This window comes from Acomys minous (genome assembly GCF_964271855.1).
Source record: "Acomys minous genome assembly, chromosome: 12".
NCBI lineage: Eukaryota > Metazoa > Chordata > Mammalia > Rodentia > Muridae > Acomys > Acomys minous.
In genome coordinates, this window is record NC_140493.1 from 99,977,149 (window position 1) to 99,995,841 (window position 18,693).

General features: G+C 45.2%; 1 protein-coding gene across 1 annotated transcript in view; it reads right to left on the reverse strand.

Moving 5' to 3' along the window:
- Window positions 1-206: 206 nt before the first annotated feature.
- PRKCA (protein kinase C alpha) overlaps window positions 207-18,693 on the reverse strand; it is a 399,124-nt gene continuing 380,637 nt past the window's right edge. The window contains exon 17 of the mRNA XM_084751384.1: window positions 207-6,704. Coding sequence (XP_084607510.1) covers window positions 6,540-6,704 — 165 coding nt within the window. The 3' untranslated portion in view covers window positions 207-6,539. The remainder of the gene's footprint in view (window positions 6,705-18,693) is intronic.

Sequence of the window (18,693 nt, forward strand, 5' to 3'; positions counted from 1 at the left end):
GACTGCTCTTAACTGCTGGGTCGTTTCTTTTGTCTCCAAAGCTAATTTATGACTTTAAAAAAAAAAAAAAATAGAGAGCCATGCCTGAAATAGACGAAAAGATGCAAAGTGCTCTACAGAACGTGTCTGGAGTCAACTCCATTCAATGAACACTGGGTGGGAACGCAGAGCAAGGCCACCGTGGGATGCAAATGACAGCCGCTCACTCAGCAGTGATCAGTATCTTTATTCATACACGCTAGCTTCCAGAACTACAGTGAATGCATCTAACAAAGCGAATCATGCAAACGAAGATTAGAGGTTACACAAATCCAGGAAAGCTACGCGGTAATTTACATATCCACCTCACCTACTAGGTAATCAAACAAGCAGTGGGACGCGCCCCCCCCCCCCTGCGGCTTATCAGGCAGAAAACCTCAACCTTCACTCCTTCCTCCAAACCAATTTGGGGTTTTGCATGGTGTTTTTCAATGAGAGATTTAAACATGGCATGTCCTTCATAAAACAAAACTGATATCATATAGGAAACACAATTTCAAATGCTCTGACCATCTATAAAAGATATTCTGAAAAACCTTCATAGTCAGGATAGGAAGTCGATTCTTATAAAACCTTTAGGCTCAAAATAGTAACCACCTTTGTGTTTAACTTTCGATAGTCTACTAAACCTCCCAAGGAGAGAGAGTCACATTTTTCCAGGCAAAATATAAACAAAAATCTACGAACGTTGATCACAGAATAGTCTTAAAACTAAGCAAGAGACAAAAGACAGTTGTTTAATCAGAAAGTGCAAAGCCGCCTTTTGTTGTATTTTAGAAAAAGGGGTTCTTACAAAGTGTGCGGGGGTAGCTATCTTCTGAAAAGAAGGGTCCAGTCTACTTGCACACATGGAAATGGAAGCATCAGGCACATAATGCTGCCTCTTCTGGGGATAGTAGGTTTGAACTGCCCAATGGGCAAAATCCTTACAGGGCATCTCTCTATTTTTACCAGACGTGAGACCGAGGGAGCAGAATTGACCAGTGACAGAGTTGAAGTACCCTCTTCCTGCTCACAGACTCTTAGAGCACAGAGTGGGGTCCCAGAGATCCCCAAGAATGCTCTCCTTGGGCTGCATCAGGAAGGGGGACTATGAAGCCATCTGCCTACAACTGAAAGACAGCTAACCCGAAGATAGCTAACCCGAAGGCAGCTGTCTTTAGTGCGTATGTAGAAAGGGAGAGAATGCCATCCGGCGGCTGATCCAATGTGGACTCCAGACCTCACTGGCACGGGAAAATCCTGTCGTGGGAATGCAGGTCCTGGGTGCTCTATCCCACCCAGGCGAAATCCTCCTAAAGGCTCCATGGAATTGGAATTTTATGAAATTTATATTAGTTTTATTTTAAAAACTCATTTTTTTTAAAGAATTGAGCTATTAAAGTTCTCTATAAAAAAAGTACAAACAGCCCAGGATATTCAGGTCTTCTAGTGGAGTTAATAAGTTAATTTCTTGTTTTAGGTTTAAAAAAAAAGTCTTTGGAGCTTGTGGGCTTCTGGGGAGGGTCACAGTAAGGCTGCTTAATGACTTATTGTGTCCTCTGTGTTTATTTGACTGACACCTGACTACATGAATGGAGGGGCACAGAGAGCTTTTAACCACTGAGTCTTGATACTGTAGCATCACCAGGACAGCAGTAGACACCACTTCCAGAACACCGCATCTGTGCATGTCTCAAGCACCCTTTCCTGATTTTCTGGATTATTCTAACAGCAGAAAGTAACAGATTTCTTTAGATTTGCTACACTGGCCCAGTGGGACATGGGTGGAGTGTTGTTAACAGCGGTTCAAGAAAAGCAATTTTTCAAGCCTATTTTCTAGCACTCTGTCATGCTAGTATGGAACCGCTGCTAAGCAGAGGACCTGCTTCTTTCCTTATCACTGTCCTGCATCTCTCCTGGTCAGCATCCTTTCAGGTCCCTGGCTCAGCATGCGTCTCTTGAGCATGATCGTGTGGTGTGCTCAGTTGTGGGGTGGGGACAGGCACCCCTGCCCTTTTGGGGCTGTAAACAAATAGGAAACAGTGTGACATGTACACACAAGAAGTAGGTAATTTCATAAGACCAAGGTGAGAGAAAATGACTGTCAGGGGTGTTGCCTTGTTGAGGCTTTTAAGAGCACGCGACTCTCACTTCGCCCCTTCTCTTCTGTTTTGAGAAAACAAAGCTCTGCACGTACTCTTCCTATTTTTCTCGCTAAGTGGAAGCTGGCAGGACACTGTTGGCTGTTTTTTTAAATTTTTTTTTGTTTTTTGTTTTTTGTTTTTTTTCAACGTCTGCACCTAGTCTCAGCAGCCATAATTATCAGAAGGAAAGAGGTGGAACTTGGTGCCTTTCAGGGTCTGCTGGCTGGCCTGGCTGTCCAGGGCAAAGGACTTCTTACAGTTGGGAGGGTTCGAGAAGGAACGGTGTCTCTGACAAAAACCACACATTTGAAGACTGACAGATGTTAACTTCCATTTGCACCGATGACTCCCTGTGGAGAAAGCCCATGCAGGTCCCACCGGTCTCTCTGCCAAGCTTCCATGTCTTTCTTCTGGGTGCACTCAAACCCTGCTCTTCTCTAACGGTGTTGACTCCAGCTTCCTCCACTTTGTGGTACATCAGTAGGTGGCTCTTTGGGGCTTGGCAAGCCACCACACTTTGCTAAGAACTGTAGCTCATGAGCGACAACAGTTGAGGGTTAATACTGGCCTGGTAATCTTTCACGTGACCACCTCAGGCCAAGCTTCCAGAAAACTCTTGGCTTCCTGGGTTTTTCAAATTACTAATAGAATGACTAATTCAAGAAAGGGCTACCAGCTCAAAGGCTACTAGGCCACAGGGATAAAGGGGGTGATGTGGTGGCGGCAAAGGGCAGTCAGCTTAGTTCCTGAGGCTTCTCATGCAGCTCCTGAATTAGCTGCCAGGAGGCAAGCCTCCCATTAACTCCCAGGGCTGCACCTGGCAGCACACTTCAGCTCTTTTCATTCAACCCAAGTGCTGGGTAACTTTCGATGCCATGCCAAAGGCAGAGCTAGCAGCCCACTGACCTGTGGTAGAAGCGAGAAGCCACTGAGCAATGCCCACCTTCCAGGGGAGTATAATAGAAAACAGTTTGAATGAATTTTCTGGGTCACAGCCCTGTGGGTCCTGTGGAGACTCAGATTGCGCCAGGTTCTCTTCCACAGGCCTTGTCAATGCAGGCAGAGTCTGAGAGCAGGCGCTTCCTGAAGAGTCCCCCCCAGGGACTATACCTTTCAAGGCATCCTTCTGAATCTCGCCTCCTACTTGGTCACTTCTGTTCAAATAGCAGCCATTTCCCTGTAGCCCCATTTCACACAAGGCCTATGAAGTGGGACAATGGTGTAGAATTCTATCAATTGATCCTGCGTTAATAGCTGTTAATGGTTATCCACATGAGTTAGTTTTGTAGTAATAACTAACTGTCTTGGGCTGCCCAGACTTTTCAAGTATTAGCCTTTATCTATATTTAACACTCAGCAGTGTATAAAATAGGCTGCATCATGAATACTTCCTTAAACTTTTATCATTTCTCCTAGGTTTGGTCTCCATTATTCTGTTCCTTAGGCAAATGCTCGCTCTGTGGATCTGTTATTCTTTTCCTCCCTTTTGAGACTGTTGCTTCATATTCTCTATGCATACAAGCCATCCAAGGGATTGCACATACTTTCTGGATAAGTTGGGTTACTTGGAGCTGGATGTTGCTGGTTTAAGGGAAAACCCACACCTGCTACTTGCTTAAAACAATCAGGCAGCTTGGAACCTTGGAACGGATTGTCCGCGACCCTTGTCTTCCTTCCCTGTGGCTTCCCTCACCTTGAGAGGTCCAGCTGGGAACCAGTCCTGTTGCTGTTCCATCCGGGAAGGAACAATGCTTTAATTTCCAGTTCCTTTACTGTTGGACCAAGTATAGTGTTTTTGATAAGGCTAGATTGCCAAGAAGATGAGCTGGGCTTCTAGCATTAATACATGAAATCCCTCTGCCCCTCCTTTTTGAGTTCTGAAGTCCAGAATTCATGGAACATTGCAGAAGAAACTGCTGTTTTCTGGTTTGGCCCATTCCCCGCTCCATAGCTCCATCTGATTAGGTGTTTCAGAACAGTCTGTGCTCCTTATCTCAAAGACTCTTGGTGGGTTGCGCGTTATACGACTGTCAAGCAGACAAGTGGAGGAGAGCTTAGCTGGGAGATGCTTTGGAAAGAGATGCCTTCTATAAGGACTGGTGGGAGCTTCCATTTTTTCACATTCTTTATGCTTCAGAAGCCTGCCTCTTCTAAACACCTTGTATTGGGAGGCGTTTTGCCAAAGATGTGCTCGTCAAAGACCGGAATGTTCTAGCAACAGCTTTAAGACAGCACGTGCCTCTGAAAAGAGTCTGTTCATAACAGCTTCAGGGATGGTTATACACAGGCACGGGGGATAAAGTTTGTCTCAAGGAATCTGCATGTCCTGGAGTACACAGTGAGTTATTCTGTGGCAGGAAGACAGACTACATACTTCTGGTGTGTCCATATGCACATACAGAAAGGAATCCTCCCACCCTTTCATCCCTAGAGTCCTCAAAAGACACAGGCTGAAAAGAATCAGACAGACAGACAGGCATGTGAGCACGCATGCGCGTGCACACACACACACATACACACACACACACACACACACACACACTCACACTCACACTTGGAGTTCAGCCCAGGTGCTGTAACAATGCCACATGTATATGAACATATCAGGAATACTGGAATTAAACATTTCCAGCTGTCCCCAAGAGGAGGAGTGGTAGAGGAACCCGAACAGAGGATGATATGAAGAAGTTAACAGAATCTCATCTCAAAAATAATCCCCACAAACAAAACCGGGGTTTGCAGGTAGAATCAAATATATATATGTACATATATACACATACATAGTAAAAGCCTAGTTAAACGTGTAAAGTAGCCATTCATTTTTAAAATTACATCTACATTAAAAAATTAATATATCTGATCGAGGGCCAGAGTGTGGGGGGTAGTGGGTAAAGGGGAACACAGCAGCAATGAATAAAGCTAACACTTAATCTTAAAGCAGACTGGAAACATGAGCCTTCACAAATATAGCACAATTGTGTCTTATAAAAATTATCATAATACTCTTTATACTTGATACAATCATATCAATAATATAGATTAACTTGTTATTAAGTTTTATTATAAACATGCAAAATCCATTGCATGATGCACTCGCAAAACGTATTAAAATCCCTCTAGCAAGAAAACATCTTTGAGCTGATATAAGCATGAAGTATCTTGATCCTATAGCTCCAGGTGCTTCATTCAATAGGAACTGGAAATGGGAACCCAAAATATATTGTTTTTCACCTATAAGTGGATGTTAGGGCTGGAGAAAGAAGGAAAATCAACCAATAGGGATTTATGCTAGTCAATACTCTGATTAAGTTACTATACATTGTACTTTCATAAACGACACCGCAGCTTATTAAATAAATAGTACAAAAGGGGTTGGGGGCATACACTGCAGGTTCTTAGGAAGGGTACCTACAAAGGTAGTATTATTGTGTGTGGGGGGGGTGGAGGGGTTGGCTAACAACACTCATGAACAGTGGCGTGATTACTGATGGCACCCTGGATCGAAGAGTCGTCATCTCCCAGAGATTAAAATGAACGTACACATGGTTTATCCTTGATCTGAAACGATTTCACGTGCTTGTTTAGCAAAGTCCTTAGATGATTTGGCCTCTTAAAAAGAATGAGTTATCAGGATAGTTATCAACCAAGTAGGGCAACACAGATGACAGATTCAATAAATATCCATCTGAAGTTTTCTTTCACTCTTAAACTGCTGCACTATGGTTGTGCTATGACATTTTGGGAACAGTGATTAGGTTCATCCTGTCCTCTCAGATTCTAGGGGCTGTTTCCATACAAGCATAGACTAGAAGCGATGGGGTCCTGAAGATACTGGTCCCCAACTTCCCTTTGCTTACTCTTAGGGATTCCTGTTCTTTTGTTCCAAAGACATCTTAGGTGGAAATGTTTCCATACCTTGAGTTGGAGTTGGAATCACATTACTATCTCTAGCTGAAGGATCCTGACAATGAAAATCCAAAGGTGGAGGGTATGCAGAATATATCAAATCGTACCAAAAAAAGGGGATACAAGTATCTTTGTTTTCTAGGAAGAATTAACCTGTAGCCAGATGTGACGTCTACATAATTAAGCTGTACTCTGTACATTATGTCATCATCCACTAAGATAATGTTCTTGGAGAGAGAGAGAGAGAGAGAGAGAGAGAGAGAGAGAGAGAGAGAGAGAGAGAGAGAGAGAGAGATCGAGAGATCCTGAAAAGCTGATCACTTATGGACTAATGTCCCTAGAATTTTCAGGCCTCTGTGTGGAACAAAATACAAGGCCATAGCCTTAAATTTTTAGGGGGTAAGGATAATTTCCCACTGCTTAGGGGGCTAGGGGCTGGGAAGGCATTTGATCTTTCATTTTTGAGTTTCATACTGCACTTTGCAAGATTGGGTGCACAAACTGGGGGTTGACATACGAGAACCCTTCAAAATCAGACTGGTCTATGTTAGCGATGACCAGCTGATCTGGAGGTGTTAAGACAGGCTGCCCTCGTGTGAAGAACTTGTCAAAATTTTCTGCTCCTTTGCCGCACTGTGGGAAAAAAAAAGAGAGAGAGAGAAAAGAGGTCAGAAGATACAAATCACAGGCATAATTTTCTGAGAGCATTTGGATGAGATGGGCGTGCCCCAGGGAAATTGGGCCTGGCTGGGCAGAAAGACTCTTGGAGGACTTGCAGGCCTACTGGAACTAGAAGCCAAGCACAGCAAACAACAGAGTTACTTGATTGTAATTCTTCACATATCCTTGGAATGAAAACTCTAAATGGAAATGCATTGTTGGTTACAACATAGCAAGAATACAGCATCTCTTACTTCAATTATTACCTTATTATAGAGCAAGCGGAGCCATTAGCATGAATAATGCACACACAGGACCATCAGTCATAGCTCCATGTTGAAAAGGCCATGATATTGGTTGTGCCTGTAGGTATCCTTGAATTGACAGGGTGAGAGTATTGTCCCATATATAATTCTTTGTAATAATATTTATAACCAGACAGAAGCTGTGTATCTTTGCCATATAACTGGATTGTTTTCAGAAACTCCAGCCCTCAGAGTAATCTTAAAGCAGTACAGGGTAGGTACATTGGTAGGGGTAGATGCGTCTTTACACTCAACAAGACTTCTGCACATCTGGATAGAGCTGGTCAAATGGCAGGCAGGTCAACATGGAGCTCATTCATAGCACAGTCTCAAGACAGGAGAAGGTATGCACAGGTACCCTGGGGAGGCACAGTAAAGTCTATGATCTCTCTCGAATATTATCTTTCAAGGCATTCTTTGCAAATGGAGGCCTTTGGCAGCGATTCCCAGTGGTTGTCTAAGTAGACAGCTGCTTAAGCAGTAGTGCATGAGAGTCTTACTCAACTCACAGTCGATTGTATGACGTCGAGTTATACAGGACCAATTGCAAGACTCACTTGCAAAACATTAAACTCCTCGTAAGAAGGAAGGGAAGGAGTATTCGAACTTTTCCAAATACCTAAAAAGGTTATCACATGTCAAAGTCTCTGGTACTTCCAATAAAGAGCTGGGAGTTTCACTGATGCTACTGCTGATGAGTCTGCACACGCTGCAAGCCATTTCTCTTTCATCTGCTGGTAGCACAACTGGAGCAACATGAACTCATTTTAAGTAAACCTAATGTAGCATTCTTGGATCTCCAACAGAGGGCAGTTATAGGTAATCTGTGAGGTGGAGTCTTCCCAATTCTCTCATTGTAGAGTTGGGAGAAGGACAGTATGTCATGCCTCGTGCCATTGTAAAAGTCAACTGTGAAGTTCCACACAGAACATAGCACTTGGTCAGAGTTCAGCATACGTTATTTATTTATTTAAAAACTAAGATCTGTTAGTCACGTGGGCTGTATTTCCCCACTTATCTGATAAATAGATTTTCTACAGAATTCCCTATCATTATAATTTCCCACTTTCTTTGCAGCAACTAAGACACACTTCTAAGTGTCTATGGAGGCAGAGAATATGCCCTAAGTTCAAAGCAAAGTCTTCAAAAGCAACAGTGTCCCTTTTCAATATGATTTTCATTTTATAAGCAGTCACATACTCTGAACTCAAGGACATTTCACACTGCAGTGATGGCCATGGCAGTGTGTGTGTGTGTGTGTGTGTGTGTGTGTGTGTGTGTGTGTGTGTGGTCTTTAAGCCACTCTGTGGAGTCCATACAGGTGACAAAGCACATTCATCATTTCAGTCTGTCTCCCATATATGGAGCAACAAAGCTTTGACTTTCAAACTGTATATTCCCATGATGCTTTTCTTTGCAAGAACCCAAAGCATTTCAAAGCAAAGGTCGGCAGAGGCAGAGCCTGCAATCACATCACCCCCCACATGCAGAGGATATCCTGAACCACTGGTAAGGGCTCTTCAGGAAGCAAGTAAGGGAATACTGTTTCTTCTCAGGAACTGATCAGGAGTCTACACTTGATTCATAAATCAGATAAACAATGGAAACTGGCTTCCATTGAGGCACCACATTCAAGTCTATTGCAATGATGTAAACAGCTAACAAAACAGTTGTTGTTTTGATAAGACTTGATTTTCAACCCAGTAAGAGTTTTCCTCCATGGAACTCATATTTCTTTAATTGTCATCTCTTAGACAAGCCATTGTCATCTAGTGGATATAGAGAGATACTGCTAAATGCCCTAAAATGAAGGACTTCTCTTCACCCCCAAAGACCTATTGGCTCAAAATATCAATAGTGCAGCCATTGTAAAACACTGGATTCCATCCATCTAGACTGTAATGAGAGGTCCTGTGGTTGGTGTGAAGGGGCCAAGCGAGAAAATTAGGCAGAGGCAGCCATGTGTGGGATCAGAGCGTGGAAAAGTTGCAGAAGCCCAAAGAAAAAAAGCACTGTAAGCAAGTGTTACAACTCTATGAGTGTTGGCTTTGAGGGAAACTCCCTTTTGATGATGGTACCCAATGCCTGGAAGAATTCAAGTGCATTTACTGTTGATGCTTTCAGAGGGTGCGTGTGAGGACCCTTAAGAAGATATCATTTGTGCATTTTCTGATACTGACCATGCAAAGAAGAACAAGAAGGAGATTCTGAGGAAAACAAGGAGAGAGAATGTGTGTCCCTATGAGGCAAAACAAGGCTAACCAAGGTATATATTCTTTTCGCCTGCCTGTCTAGCATTACATTTATGGATTTGTTCTTTGCAAAGATTGTACAAATGTGGTCCTTAATTTGAATACTATCTTTATCATGCTTATACATTAGTTTCCAGTGAAAAGTTTCTTTCTTTCTTTCTTTTTAAAATTTTTTTTTTCGAGACAGGGTTTCTCTGTGTAGCCTTGGCTGTCCTGGACTCACTTTGTAGGCCAGACTGGCCTTGAACTCACAGTGATCTGCCTGCCTCTGCCTCCCGAGTGCTGGGATTAAAGGTGTGCATCACTACTCCCGGCTCCAGCAAGAAGTTTGTTAGTACCATGGCTTTATAGCCAAAGAAGGCGGTTTAAAAAAAAAAAGAATATGGGGCACCAGAGACCACTTCCCCTTGGTGGGGAGGTCTGGTGGCACTAAGGGAAAGAATAAGCAGGCTACCAAGATGAGACTTGACAGCCTATGACTATATAGTGGGGGAGGAGGTCCCCCTCGGTCATAGACCTAGGGGAGGGGAATAGGGTGAAAGCGGGAGGGAGGAGGAATGGGAAGATACAAGGGATGGGATAACAATTCAGTTGTAATATGAATAAATTAGTTAAATTATTAAAAAAAAGAGTCCTCAAAATCTACAAAGGGGATCTACACAAACATGAACAATGAGAGAGGTGGGGAGGGGAGAAGACATCAAGTTCTATAGCCAGTGTTCTAAGAAACGTTATAGCTAAAGCATGTAGTGCTTTCAAAGTGATGTAATAAATGGGATGGGAAAACTCTTTGTTGAAGCCTCCAGCTGTCTGTGCTGAAGACAGTGGAGCTAAGGGGAAAGCATGGAGCTCTCATCAACTCACTCACTGCTCTGTGATCACACTGAATGGCCACGTGGGTTGTTCCCCACCACAGACACCTTCCTTTTCTCTCGCCCTAACTCTCCTTAGAATTTTCTCTGGCTTGGGGACTAGAGAGCTAGGTCAGTGGTTAACAGTACTGGTTATTCTTGTAGAGGGCTTGTATGGTGGCTCACAACCAACTGAAATCCAGCCCCAGGGGATCCAACCCCGTCTTCTGACCTCCCTGGGCACAAGTGCACATGTGTCTGTATACATACATGCAGGCAAAATATATACATTAATTTTTTAAAAAAATTAAAAAAGAATTTTCCCTGGCTCAAAGAAAGAGAGGGAGAGAAACCACATTCTGGTTTTTGTTAAATTGGCTCAGTTTAAGTGGAGAGAACAGAGGCAAGGGTAGGCTGAGGACAAAGATTTAATTGAATCACCAAAGTTCAGACAATCAACCATGAGACAAAAACCAAACCAATCCCCCAAAACAAACTAACAAACAGAAACAACGAGGGATGTGCGTATACCTTAGCGATAGCTTTTGAAAAACTAGGGGTTGAGTGTGACGATAAGATGACGTTTTATTCTGAGTGTGGTCATATCAGAGTGAATGACATCTCCAAAGGCAGCCTGAATATTGTGAAAAATATAAATTAATCTTATACTAGGGAAAGTCTCTCAAAAGAGAACCTTCCATACTTCTAAACAAAACCAGGCCCAGAAACAAACGATCTCTTTTGGGGAGACTGGAGAAGATTTTGAACTATTTGCTTTTAAAGATGTTATGCAGAGATCTAAAATACCACCAGCAAGTACAGCCGTGGGTTATAACAATCAGAGCTCTTTGGACACTTGTTCAGAAGATAATATATTTAGGAATCTATTGTCCACTGCCTACGGCCCAACCTTGGGGTCATCAGCTTGATGGGCAGAGAGCTTCAGGTGCCACTTTGGAGGTGAATAGGGAGTCAGCGATGGGGGTTTGGGGCGGGGAGGGGTGATCAGCCAGTGGTATCTGTGGATAAGCAAGTGAATGGAACGGCATAGGAAGCTGGCTGGGCTGCAGTTGCTCTCCCGACACTCATCAGAGGTACAGCTAAAACATGATCGCAGCCATTTGAAGGACAGCCTCCAAGGCAGCTATAACAACAGGCAAGTTTGGGCTGTTTGTGGCCTCCAAGTTCTAGTCCACTAGACCTCCACGGCAGCTAAATCAGCTTTCATGGTCAGTGCCCCTGGGGTGAATAATCATGGTATCCATCGCCACAGGCCACCAGCAGCTTTCACTAGTGGAAACTTTTGCCAGCAAGATGGCCTTGGACAAACTTTAGAAGAGAAACGGGCATCAAGAAGCAGTCCCTGATCTCCTTGGGAACGGTTGGTGTCTGGTGCGCATTGGGCAGTACTGACACTTGAGGCTGGACAGCAGAGTGAGGGACCAGTCCAGAGGTCAAAAGGCCCTAGGTGTAGCTGTAGGAATCTCATTGCATGTCCCTATAAAGGTAAAATGGGATGCGGCCAACCACCTTCCAAGGCTGTGGTGAGGGCTGAAGGAGCTAGCATATGTGAGGCCTTTCTATATGATGGGACATTATACAGATACAAACATGTGGCAACAGCCCTACATGCAGATGGATGAGAGTTGGAAAATGAATGAATGCTGTTAACAGTTTGCCTTCTCTTTCATCTCTTCATTAAGGAATTGACATCTTCCTTTGTCATTTTTGATATATCTATGCAGATGGCAAGTTTTAATCATCAACTAGACACAATCTAGAACCATTGGTGAAGGCATGCTCAATGGGGGACTGTCGTAGAACAGGTTGGCCTGTGGATAAGTCTGTGAGGGATTATGTTGATGGCATTGAGGAAGCCCCGCCTACTGAGGGTGACACCATTCCCTAAGCCAGAGATCCTGAGCTATGTAAGAGTGGGATGAGCAAGCTGAGTGCAAACATGCATGCGTTCACCCTTTCTCTTCTCTTCACCGTGGATATCAGCTAGTCCGAGTTTTTGCAGCCTTGATTTGCCAAAAGTAATGGACTGCGGGGCTAAAATGAACCCTTCCCCTCCCCCCCCCAGCAAAGTTTCTTTTGTCAGGGTATTTTATCACAATGACATAAGAGAAACCAAGACACCGCCCGTTTAGTAAATCCACCAGTCAATAAAGTGAACCCAAGAGAAGCCAGGCGCAGCAAAGGTATTATAGAGCATAGAATGACGCAGACTCTAGGTTGAAGCTCAGTCACAGTGTTCTGTACCCCCGTCCTGTGTGGCAAGCAGCCTCTCAAGCCCTGGTGTTCTGTGCAAGGGCAGAGGGAGGAGACTGAGCCGTGCTGCGGGGCATGGCTTCCTGCCTGTGATTCTTACCCCCGAGAGGCACTGAGCATGTGCAGGCAGTAAATGCACTGGTCTAAACTCTATGGTGTCTCAGGAATGCCATATGTAACTCCACAGTCATTGGCACAGGAACAGGAGTGGTTACAGAACCATGCCTGCTAGGAAGCAAAACCACACAACTCCCAGAAGGGTAGGCGGGGTTCAGAGCAAATGAAGCCTAGGGGTTAGCTGCGAAAGCGCAGAAATAAAAAGAAAGGTAGGAGTCTGGGGAGGGCCTCTTACAGCTTCTAGATGCAGCAGGGCATCCTTGGCATCAGCAGAACGCTTACCTATATTGACGTCTCTGTTCTGGGGAGACTACAGTACTGTGCTGTACAGTGTGAGCATTTGTGAGCACAGCACCCCGTCTCTGTGCTGTTCCTTGTATCTCTTTGTGTGGGTTAAATAGCCAGTGGCAGACACAGGCTGGTGGAATCTGCCCTACACTTCACGGGAGGTCAGGTCAACTGTACGGACGCCCCTCGGGGAGGGCCTCTGTCTACTGCTCTGCCCTTTCCATGAAGGTCAGCATGCTCAGGGGAGGTCCCGATGCAGGATGGGGGCCAGGCAGCGGCACACGGTTAATGGTGGAAAAGTGAGGTTAGTTTGCTTAGTCACTCAAGGTTCTGGAGATGTGCTCACCGAAGGCCTGGATGCCCACTGAAGCCAGTGCATTTTGGTACAGAAAGTCTGGAGAACAAGAACGGACAGAGGAGAGGAATTGGAGATGTCGAGAAACAGGAACGGCAGTGTGAAGAATGCCATGGGCCCGCGAACCTCTGCGGGACATTGCTATGTGAAAGGTGCGAGATGATGCGAGATGCCAGTACTGTCTCCTTTATGTACAGGTTTGCACATGAACACACATTTCTGGAAGGTTACGGAAAAGATCACGAATGGTGGGACTAGAAGGTAGAGATGGGGGAGAGACCATCTTTCCTTTTCTATTCTTATTGCTTGGCTGATGATTTGACCAAGAATGGGTCACATGGCAATAACTGCCTGAAGGAGATCTAGGCTTCCGTTGGTTCTGGCCAACGTTCCTTGGGGTGAGGGACTAGAGAACTAAAAACCAAAAAACTTTGAGTGTTTTTTGGACATTATTAGACATACTCAGCTCGACTATTGCCTTAGAGCATTGTCTTGGGGAGGACAAATGCTGCTTGGAGGGAGTCTAATTTTATGGGTGAGTCTGCTGACAGATACAGGATGGAGGTCCACATAAATGAGTGCATTCTTCGTCAAGCATCGTGGCGCACACCTTTAATCCCAGCACTCGGGAGGTAGAAGTGGCTTAGATATCTGAGTTCAAGGAAGCCTGCCTAGTATGCATAGCAAGTTCCAGAACAACCAGGCCTACATAGAGAAACGCTTTATCAAAACAAAACAAAACAAAACAAAAAGCGAGTGCATTTGTGTGTGTGTGTGCATGTGTGTGTATGTGTGTATATATATATGTGTGTGTGTGTGTGTGTCTGTGTGTGTGCTTGTATATGCAGGTGAATGAGCATTATACGTGTGTGCTCATTTAGGCCAGAGGACGATCTCAGCTGTCATGCCTCAGCATCTGCTTGTCTGGAATAATGGTTGCGTATTACCACACCTAGGTTTTTCGATGAGCATATTCTTGAAGGTACAAAAGCCCATGGATGTATGAGGGTGATGGTTCCATCTTACCGAGTATTATTTTCTATGGGATAAGGGCGTGCACTCCGTTTGGCCCTTCTTTGTACTAGTGGTTGGATCTAGAGGTTTTAAGGCTCTCTTTTCAAGAGCAGTATAGTGAGCATCATTGTTGGCACTTGACCATTGGACAGTGTGAACATGTCAACCTGAGGCAGACAGGGTCTGTAGGTACAATATCCTTAACCACCAAAGCCCTAAGGCTTACAGTTCACTTACAAGCAGAAAAAGACTTGGGAGGTTAAGTGTTAAAGAAAAGGAGATACTGTTTTCTTTTAATTCATCAGAAAGATGCTGATGGAGAATGATTTAAAGGCTTAAGTCAAACCCGGATGCACCATGATGCGATTTCTTCTGGCTCCAAGGATGGCTAGTGTTTTTAAATTGTCATCAAGGCACCTCAAGTCTTGAGAATCTCAGCTTTAATTAGCATCCCTGTTACTGGCTCAATGGAAAGACCAGGAAAATGAGTCTGCCTGCCACTCAAGAGGACTGATTAGATGTGCCAGAGGCGTTATCTCAGCCCAATGGTCTCTGCAGACCTCCTCCTTCACCTGGGTAGCTGCTGCGCTGTGCAAGGAACTTTGCAGACTCTTTATAAAAGAGCACGGTGCTATACGGCGTCCTCTAGTTTAGAAAATGTGCACAGAATTATTTATGTTTAAAGAAGCATTGCATCAGTAGCTTAATCTCAAGTAGTTAAGGAAAATGTGTGTGTGTGTGTGTATGTGTGTGTGTGTGTTTGTGTGTGTGTGTGTGCGCGCACGCACATGCATGCACATGTATGCATGTGTGTGTACATGTGTTCAGAGAACAAATGGAAAGCAGAATAAAGTAAGCATGTAAAGCACTTAGGGAATCTAGGCAGTGGAGATGTAGATGGTCTCTATACTATTGCCCCGCCCTTTTTTCTTTGCAGTGCTGGGGTGGAACCCGGGGCCTTATGCATGCCAGGCACATGCTATACCTCTGAGCTACACACTAGCCTTTGGCTTTTTGAGACAGGATCTCACTATACAGCTCAGGGTGTCTTTCCCATTCATGATCCCACTACCTCTACCTCTCAAGTACTGGTATTAATGGAGGTGCTGCCACCATGCCCAGCTGCTCGACTCTTTCATAAGTCTGAGAGTTTTTTTCAAAAAGACAAAACAAAACAAACAAACAAAAAAACCCCCCAAAACCAAAACAACTGGCAACCCCAAACCATCACCATATTCTCTAGATAAGCTAATAATGTCATTTGGAAGATGGGGGGTGCTGCATTAAGTATCCCTATTGCTGGCTCCCTTCATGGTGGTGGGGTGGGAGAAGGAGCCATGATCGTGTCTGCTCATCACAGTGACACTTACGCCTATGCCTCCTGATCTTACTGTCTTTGGTGCTTACTTTAAGGATGACACTGCCCCAGTGAAAGTTATTCTGGTTTTTCCTACCTCCTTTTGATAAAGTAACTACAACAATTTTCCAAGAAACGCTGTATTTAAGAAATTGGCCCATTAAAAAAATAAAATGCTTCAGGAGTATTTAGTTCTTGGTGTTGGCTTTACAGATTAACATCCTCTTCTAATATCCCTTCCGGTACAGTGGCTATTTCTGGGTTGTCTGGGAAGGAGCAATTGTACTTTTTGTGCCAACGGATAGAATTCAAAAACAGGGGGGGAAAATCAATTAACTCTATGCCTGCTGGATCTGTATACACTGGCATGGATTTCAGGAGGGGGAAGTGAAGACTGCTCCTGGCCACTTCATTTGTGTCACTAACACACCATGAGAAACACCCCTGCGGTGTGTTGGCGTGTAGTAGAGCATTCCCTTCCCAGGCCAAGCAGAAAGAGGACTGTCCTTCCCTTGGTGTTGTATGTCCTCTCCTGCTTGACGCGCCACAGGAGGGAAAGAGCTTTTGTTGCTTTTGTGACTGAAGACGGACCTTTTCAGAGGTGACCTGTCTTTTAAAAACAGCATCTTCTTCCACAGAGTCTTCAGAATACAGACAGAACCTTCTTTTAACAGCTCGGGTTGGCTATGGGACGCACTGGCCACAGCACGGCTGGTGTTTCCTGTCTGGCGGCTTCACCTCTGTGTCGGCACAGCTTACCTGACTGGTTTTATCTTAGCTTTAAAACAAATTAACACAGGAGCGCCTACCCTAGGGACAGTCTTGGCTTTATATGTGGCGCGCGGTGGCCTCTGGGGGACAGACGTGACTCTGCAGAGGACTGGGCCTTCTCACCATTGGTCGCGGCAGGACAGATATCTCCCTTACTCCTGATGCTCCATTCCCTACCACTCTCGTCTTGTTGCTTTCTTGTATGAGTGAGCGCACACAGAAGGCGGGCCACAGAAGCCCCGCAGCTCTTGGCTTTGATGTCAGTGGGAGGTGGAGGGTCCTGTATAGAACTCCCTGGTGGAGCATGCCATAAACGGGTCTTTTGCTGTGACACCTCACATTTGTCATGACACGTTGGTCTAAAGGTTAACGTACATAAGTGTCACTTAAGTGACAAAAGACAATTTTGGACTGTACAGCAAGGAAAGCTCTATGTCTACCATGCTATGTAATGTTTAGCCCCTCCTAGCCCGGGGCTGGTGATTCTGGAATCATCTTTCTTCACAGGATTAAGAGTTAAGAAGTAGAAAAACAACAAAAAGACCCAACCCAACCAAAAAAACCCAAAACCCAAAGCTGGTAGGCTCCTGAATCTACAGGCACGGGTGAGATGCCCCGAAGCAGCCAGCTGGCACGGAGGCCTCGCTGCCCCACAGCTGGTACCAGACAATAAGCACTGGCTTAATTCCGTGAAAGCTGTACAAATGGAAGGACAGCTAATGGCCCTTAATCCTGCAGATCTCAGGGAGATGGAGTCTCCAGTGCTTGTTAGAAACCCACCAGGAAGGCAAGGTTGTCAGCTAGGCCTACGAAGGCTGCTGAGAGGTGGGGGTGGCCGTGGGCTCTCCTGGAGGACTCACTCGGGGGACATCGGGGGACATGGACAGCAGTCAGAGGCTCTGGCAGCCTCACCATTGCAGAAGAACAACATTCAGCTCCTTTTTGTTTGTTTGTTTGTTTGTTTGTTTTCTGCAGACTTCTCTGAGTTTGGGTTAGCTGTGGGGCAGTGAAGCACCGTCACCGAGGAAGCTGGGAGGCCACATCCCAGCATTAGCTTGTCTGGCCTCCCTCTCCCCCACTGCCTGTGCCTCTGACTAAGGTGCTTTCTCTCCCCTGTCCTCAATGACCTTTCAAAGGCTGAATTCTCTTTGGGGTGATATTTCCATATCAGCACCCGTGCCATGCAGGCAGAGTGATGCCCTAGGGACCCCTGCATGACCCCCCTCACCTGAAACTAGGAGGCAACTGCTCTCTGTCTGTGGCATGGGGGTTGGGTTGGGGCCGAGCTCAAGGGTGGCTCTCTACTGGCCTGCATGTGACCAGGAATTCCCCCATGTCTCTCTTTCCTGGACTCTTCTGCTTTGTGGGGAAAAAAAAAACACAAACCAAACCCATCTGACCCCATTTGCTTCTCGCTCATCCTTTAACTGCATCTCCTCTGGCGTCTGTCCCCGAGTTCTCTCTGGCTCCCCACATTGAGCACAAGTCTAGGGCCAGAGATGCTCGCTGTGAGCAGGCGGCCTTGCTTCCGCCTCTGGCCTTTCTTCAGAAAAGCTGCAGCTTTAGGAGCTTTGTCCACATTTTCTGCTTCTGTCTGTGAGTCCCGGTGTTGTTTGTTTCACTGCCAAATGCAATTCATTCCTTTTTAAAAACTGGTACCCAGTCTAAAACAAACAGACTGCAGCTTGTTGGAAGTTAAAAAAAAAACAAAAACAAAAACAAAAAAAAAAAAACAAGGTTAAAAAAAAAAACCCACTGCACACACATCAGGAATCACTATGCTTCCAGATCTTTCCGTGACCCTGAGAAGCAGCTCACATTCTCAGCTGAGATGAGTCACCCCAGTTTTTTTCCCTACTCATGAGTTTAAGGCCAACTACCTATAAAAATGGGAGGCTGAAAAAACATTTTTTTTTTTTCTGAAGTAAAGGTGAGAGTAACCAGAGGCAGCTGTGGTTTATTGTCGGCTTTGCGACCCTCCACCTTTCTGAATGTGGCAGACTGGCAGTTCCTCTGTGCTTAGTCGTTTCAAGCAGGGTCCACACTGGCTCTGTTGCTTGGTGAAGAAACAGGCCCTGCTGTAGATGCCACTGCCACCTCGTCTGTCCCTGAGCCTTCCGACCAGGTGACTAGGTCTTGTGGCCCAAAGAAGAGGTGTTCCTAAGAGCGCCCAAATCCAGGGCCTGGTGGGGGTGGTGATGCTGGCGGGAGCAGCCTACCCAGTCGCCTGTTTGAAACGATGATTCAGGGGGAAGTCAACTGACCTGATTAATTTCAGTTTGTCTTCGGTCTGTGCTAAAAATGTCTGAGGAGAATAAAGTCCAGTGGGCTCGCCACTGCCAGTGTTATTCTTGGCGCAGAGGACACAAGGGCATGTC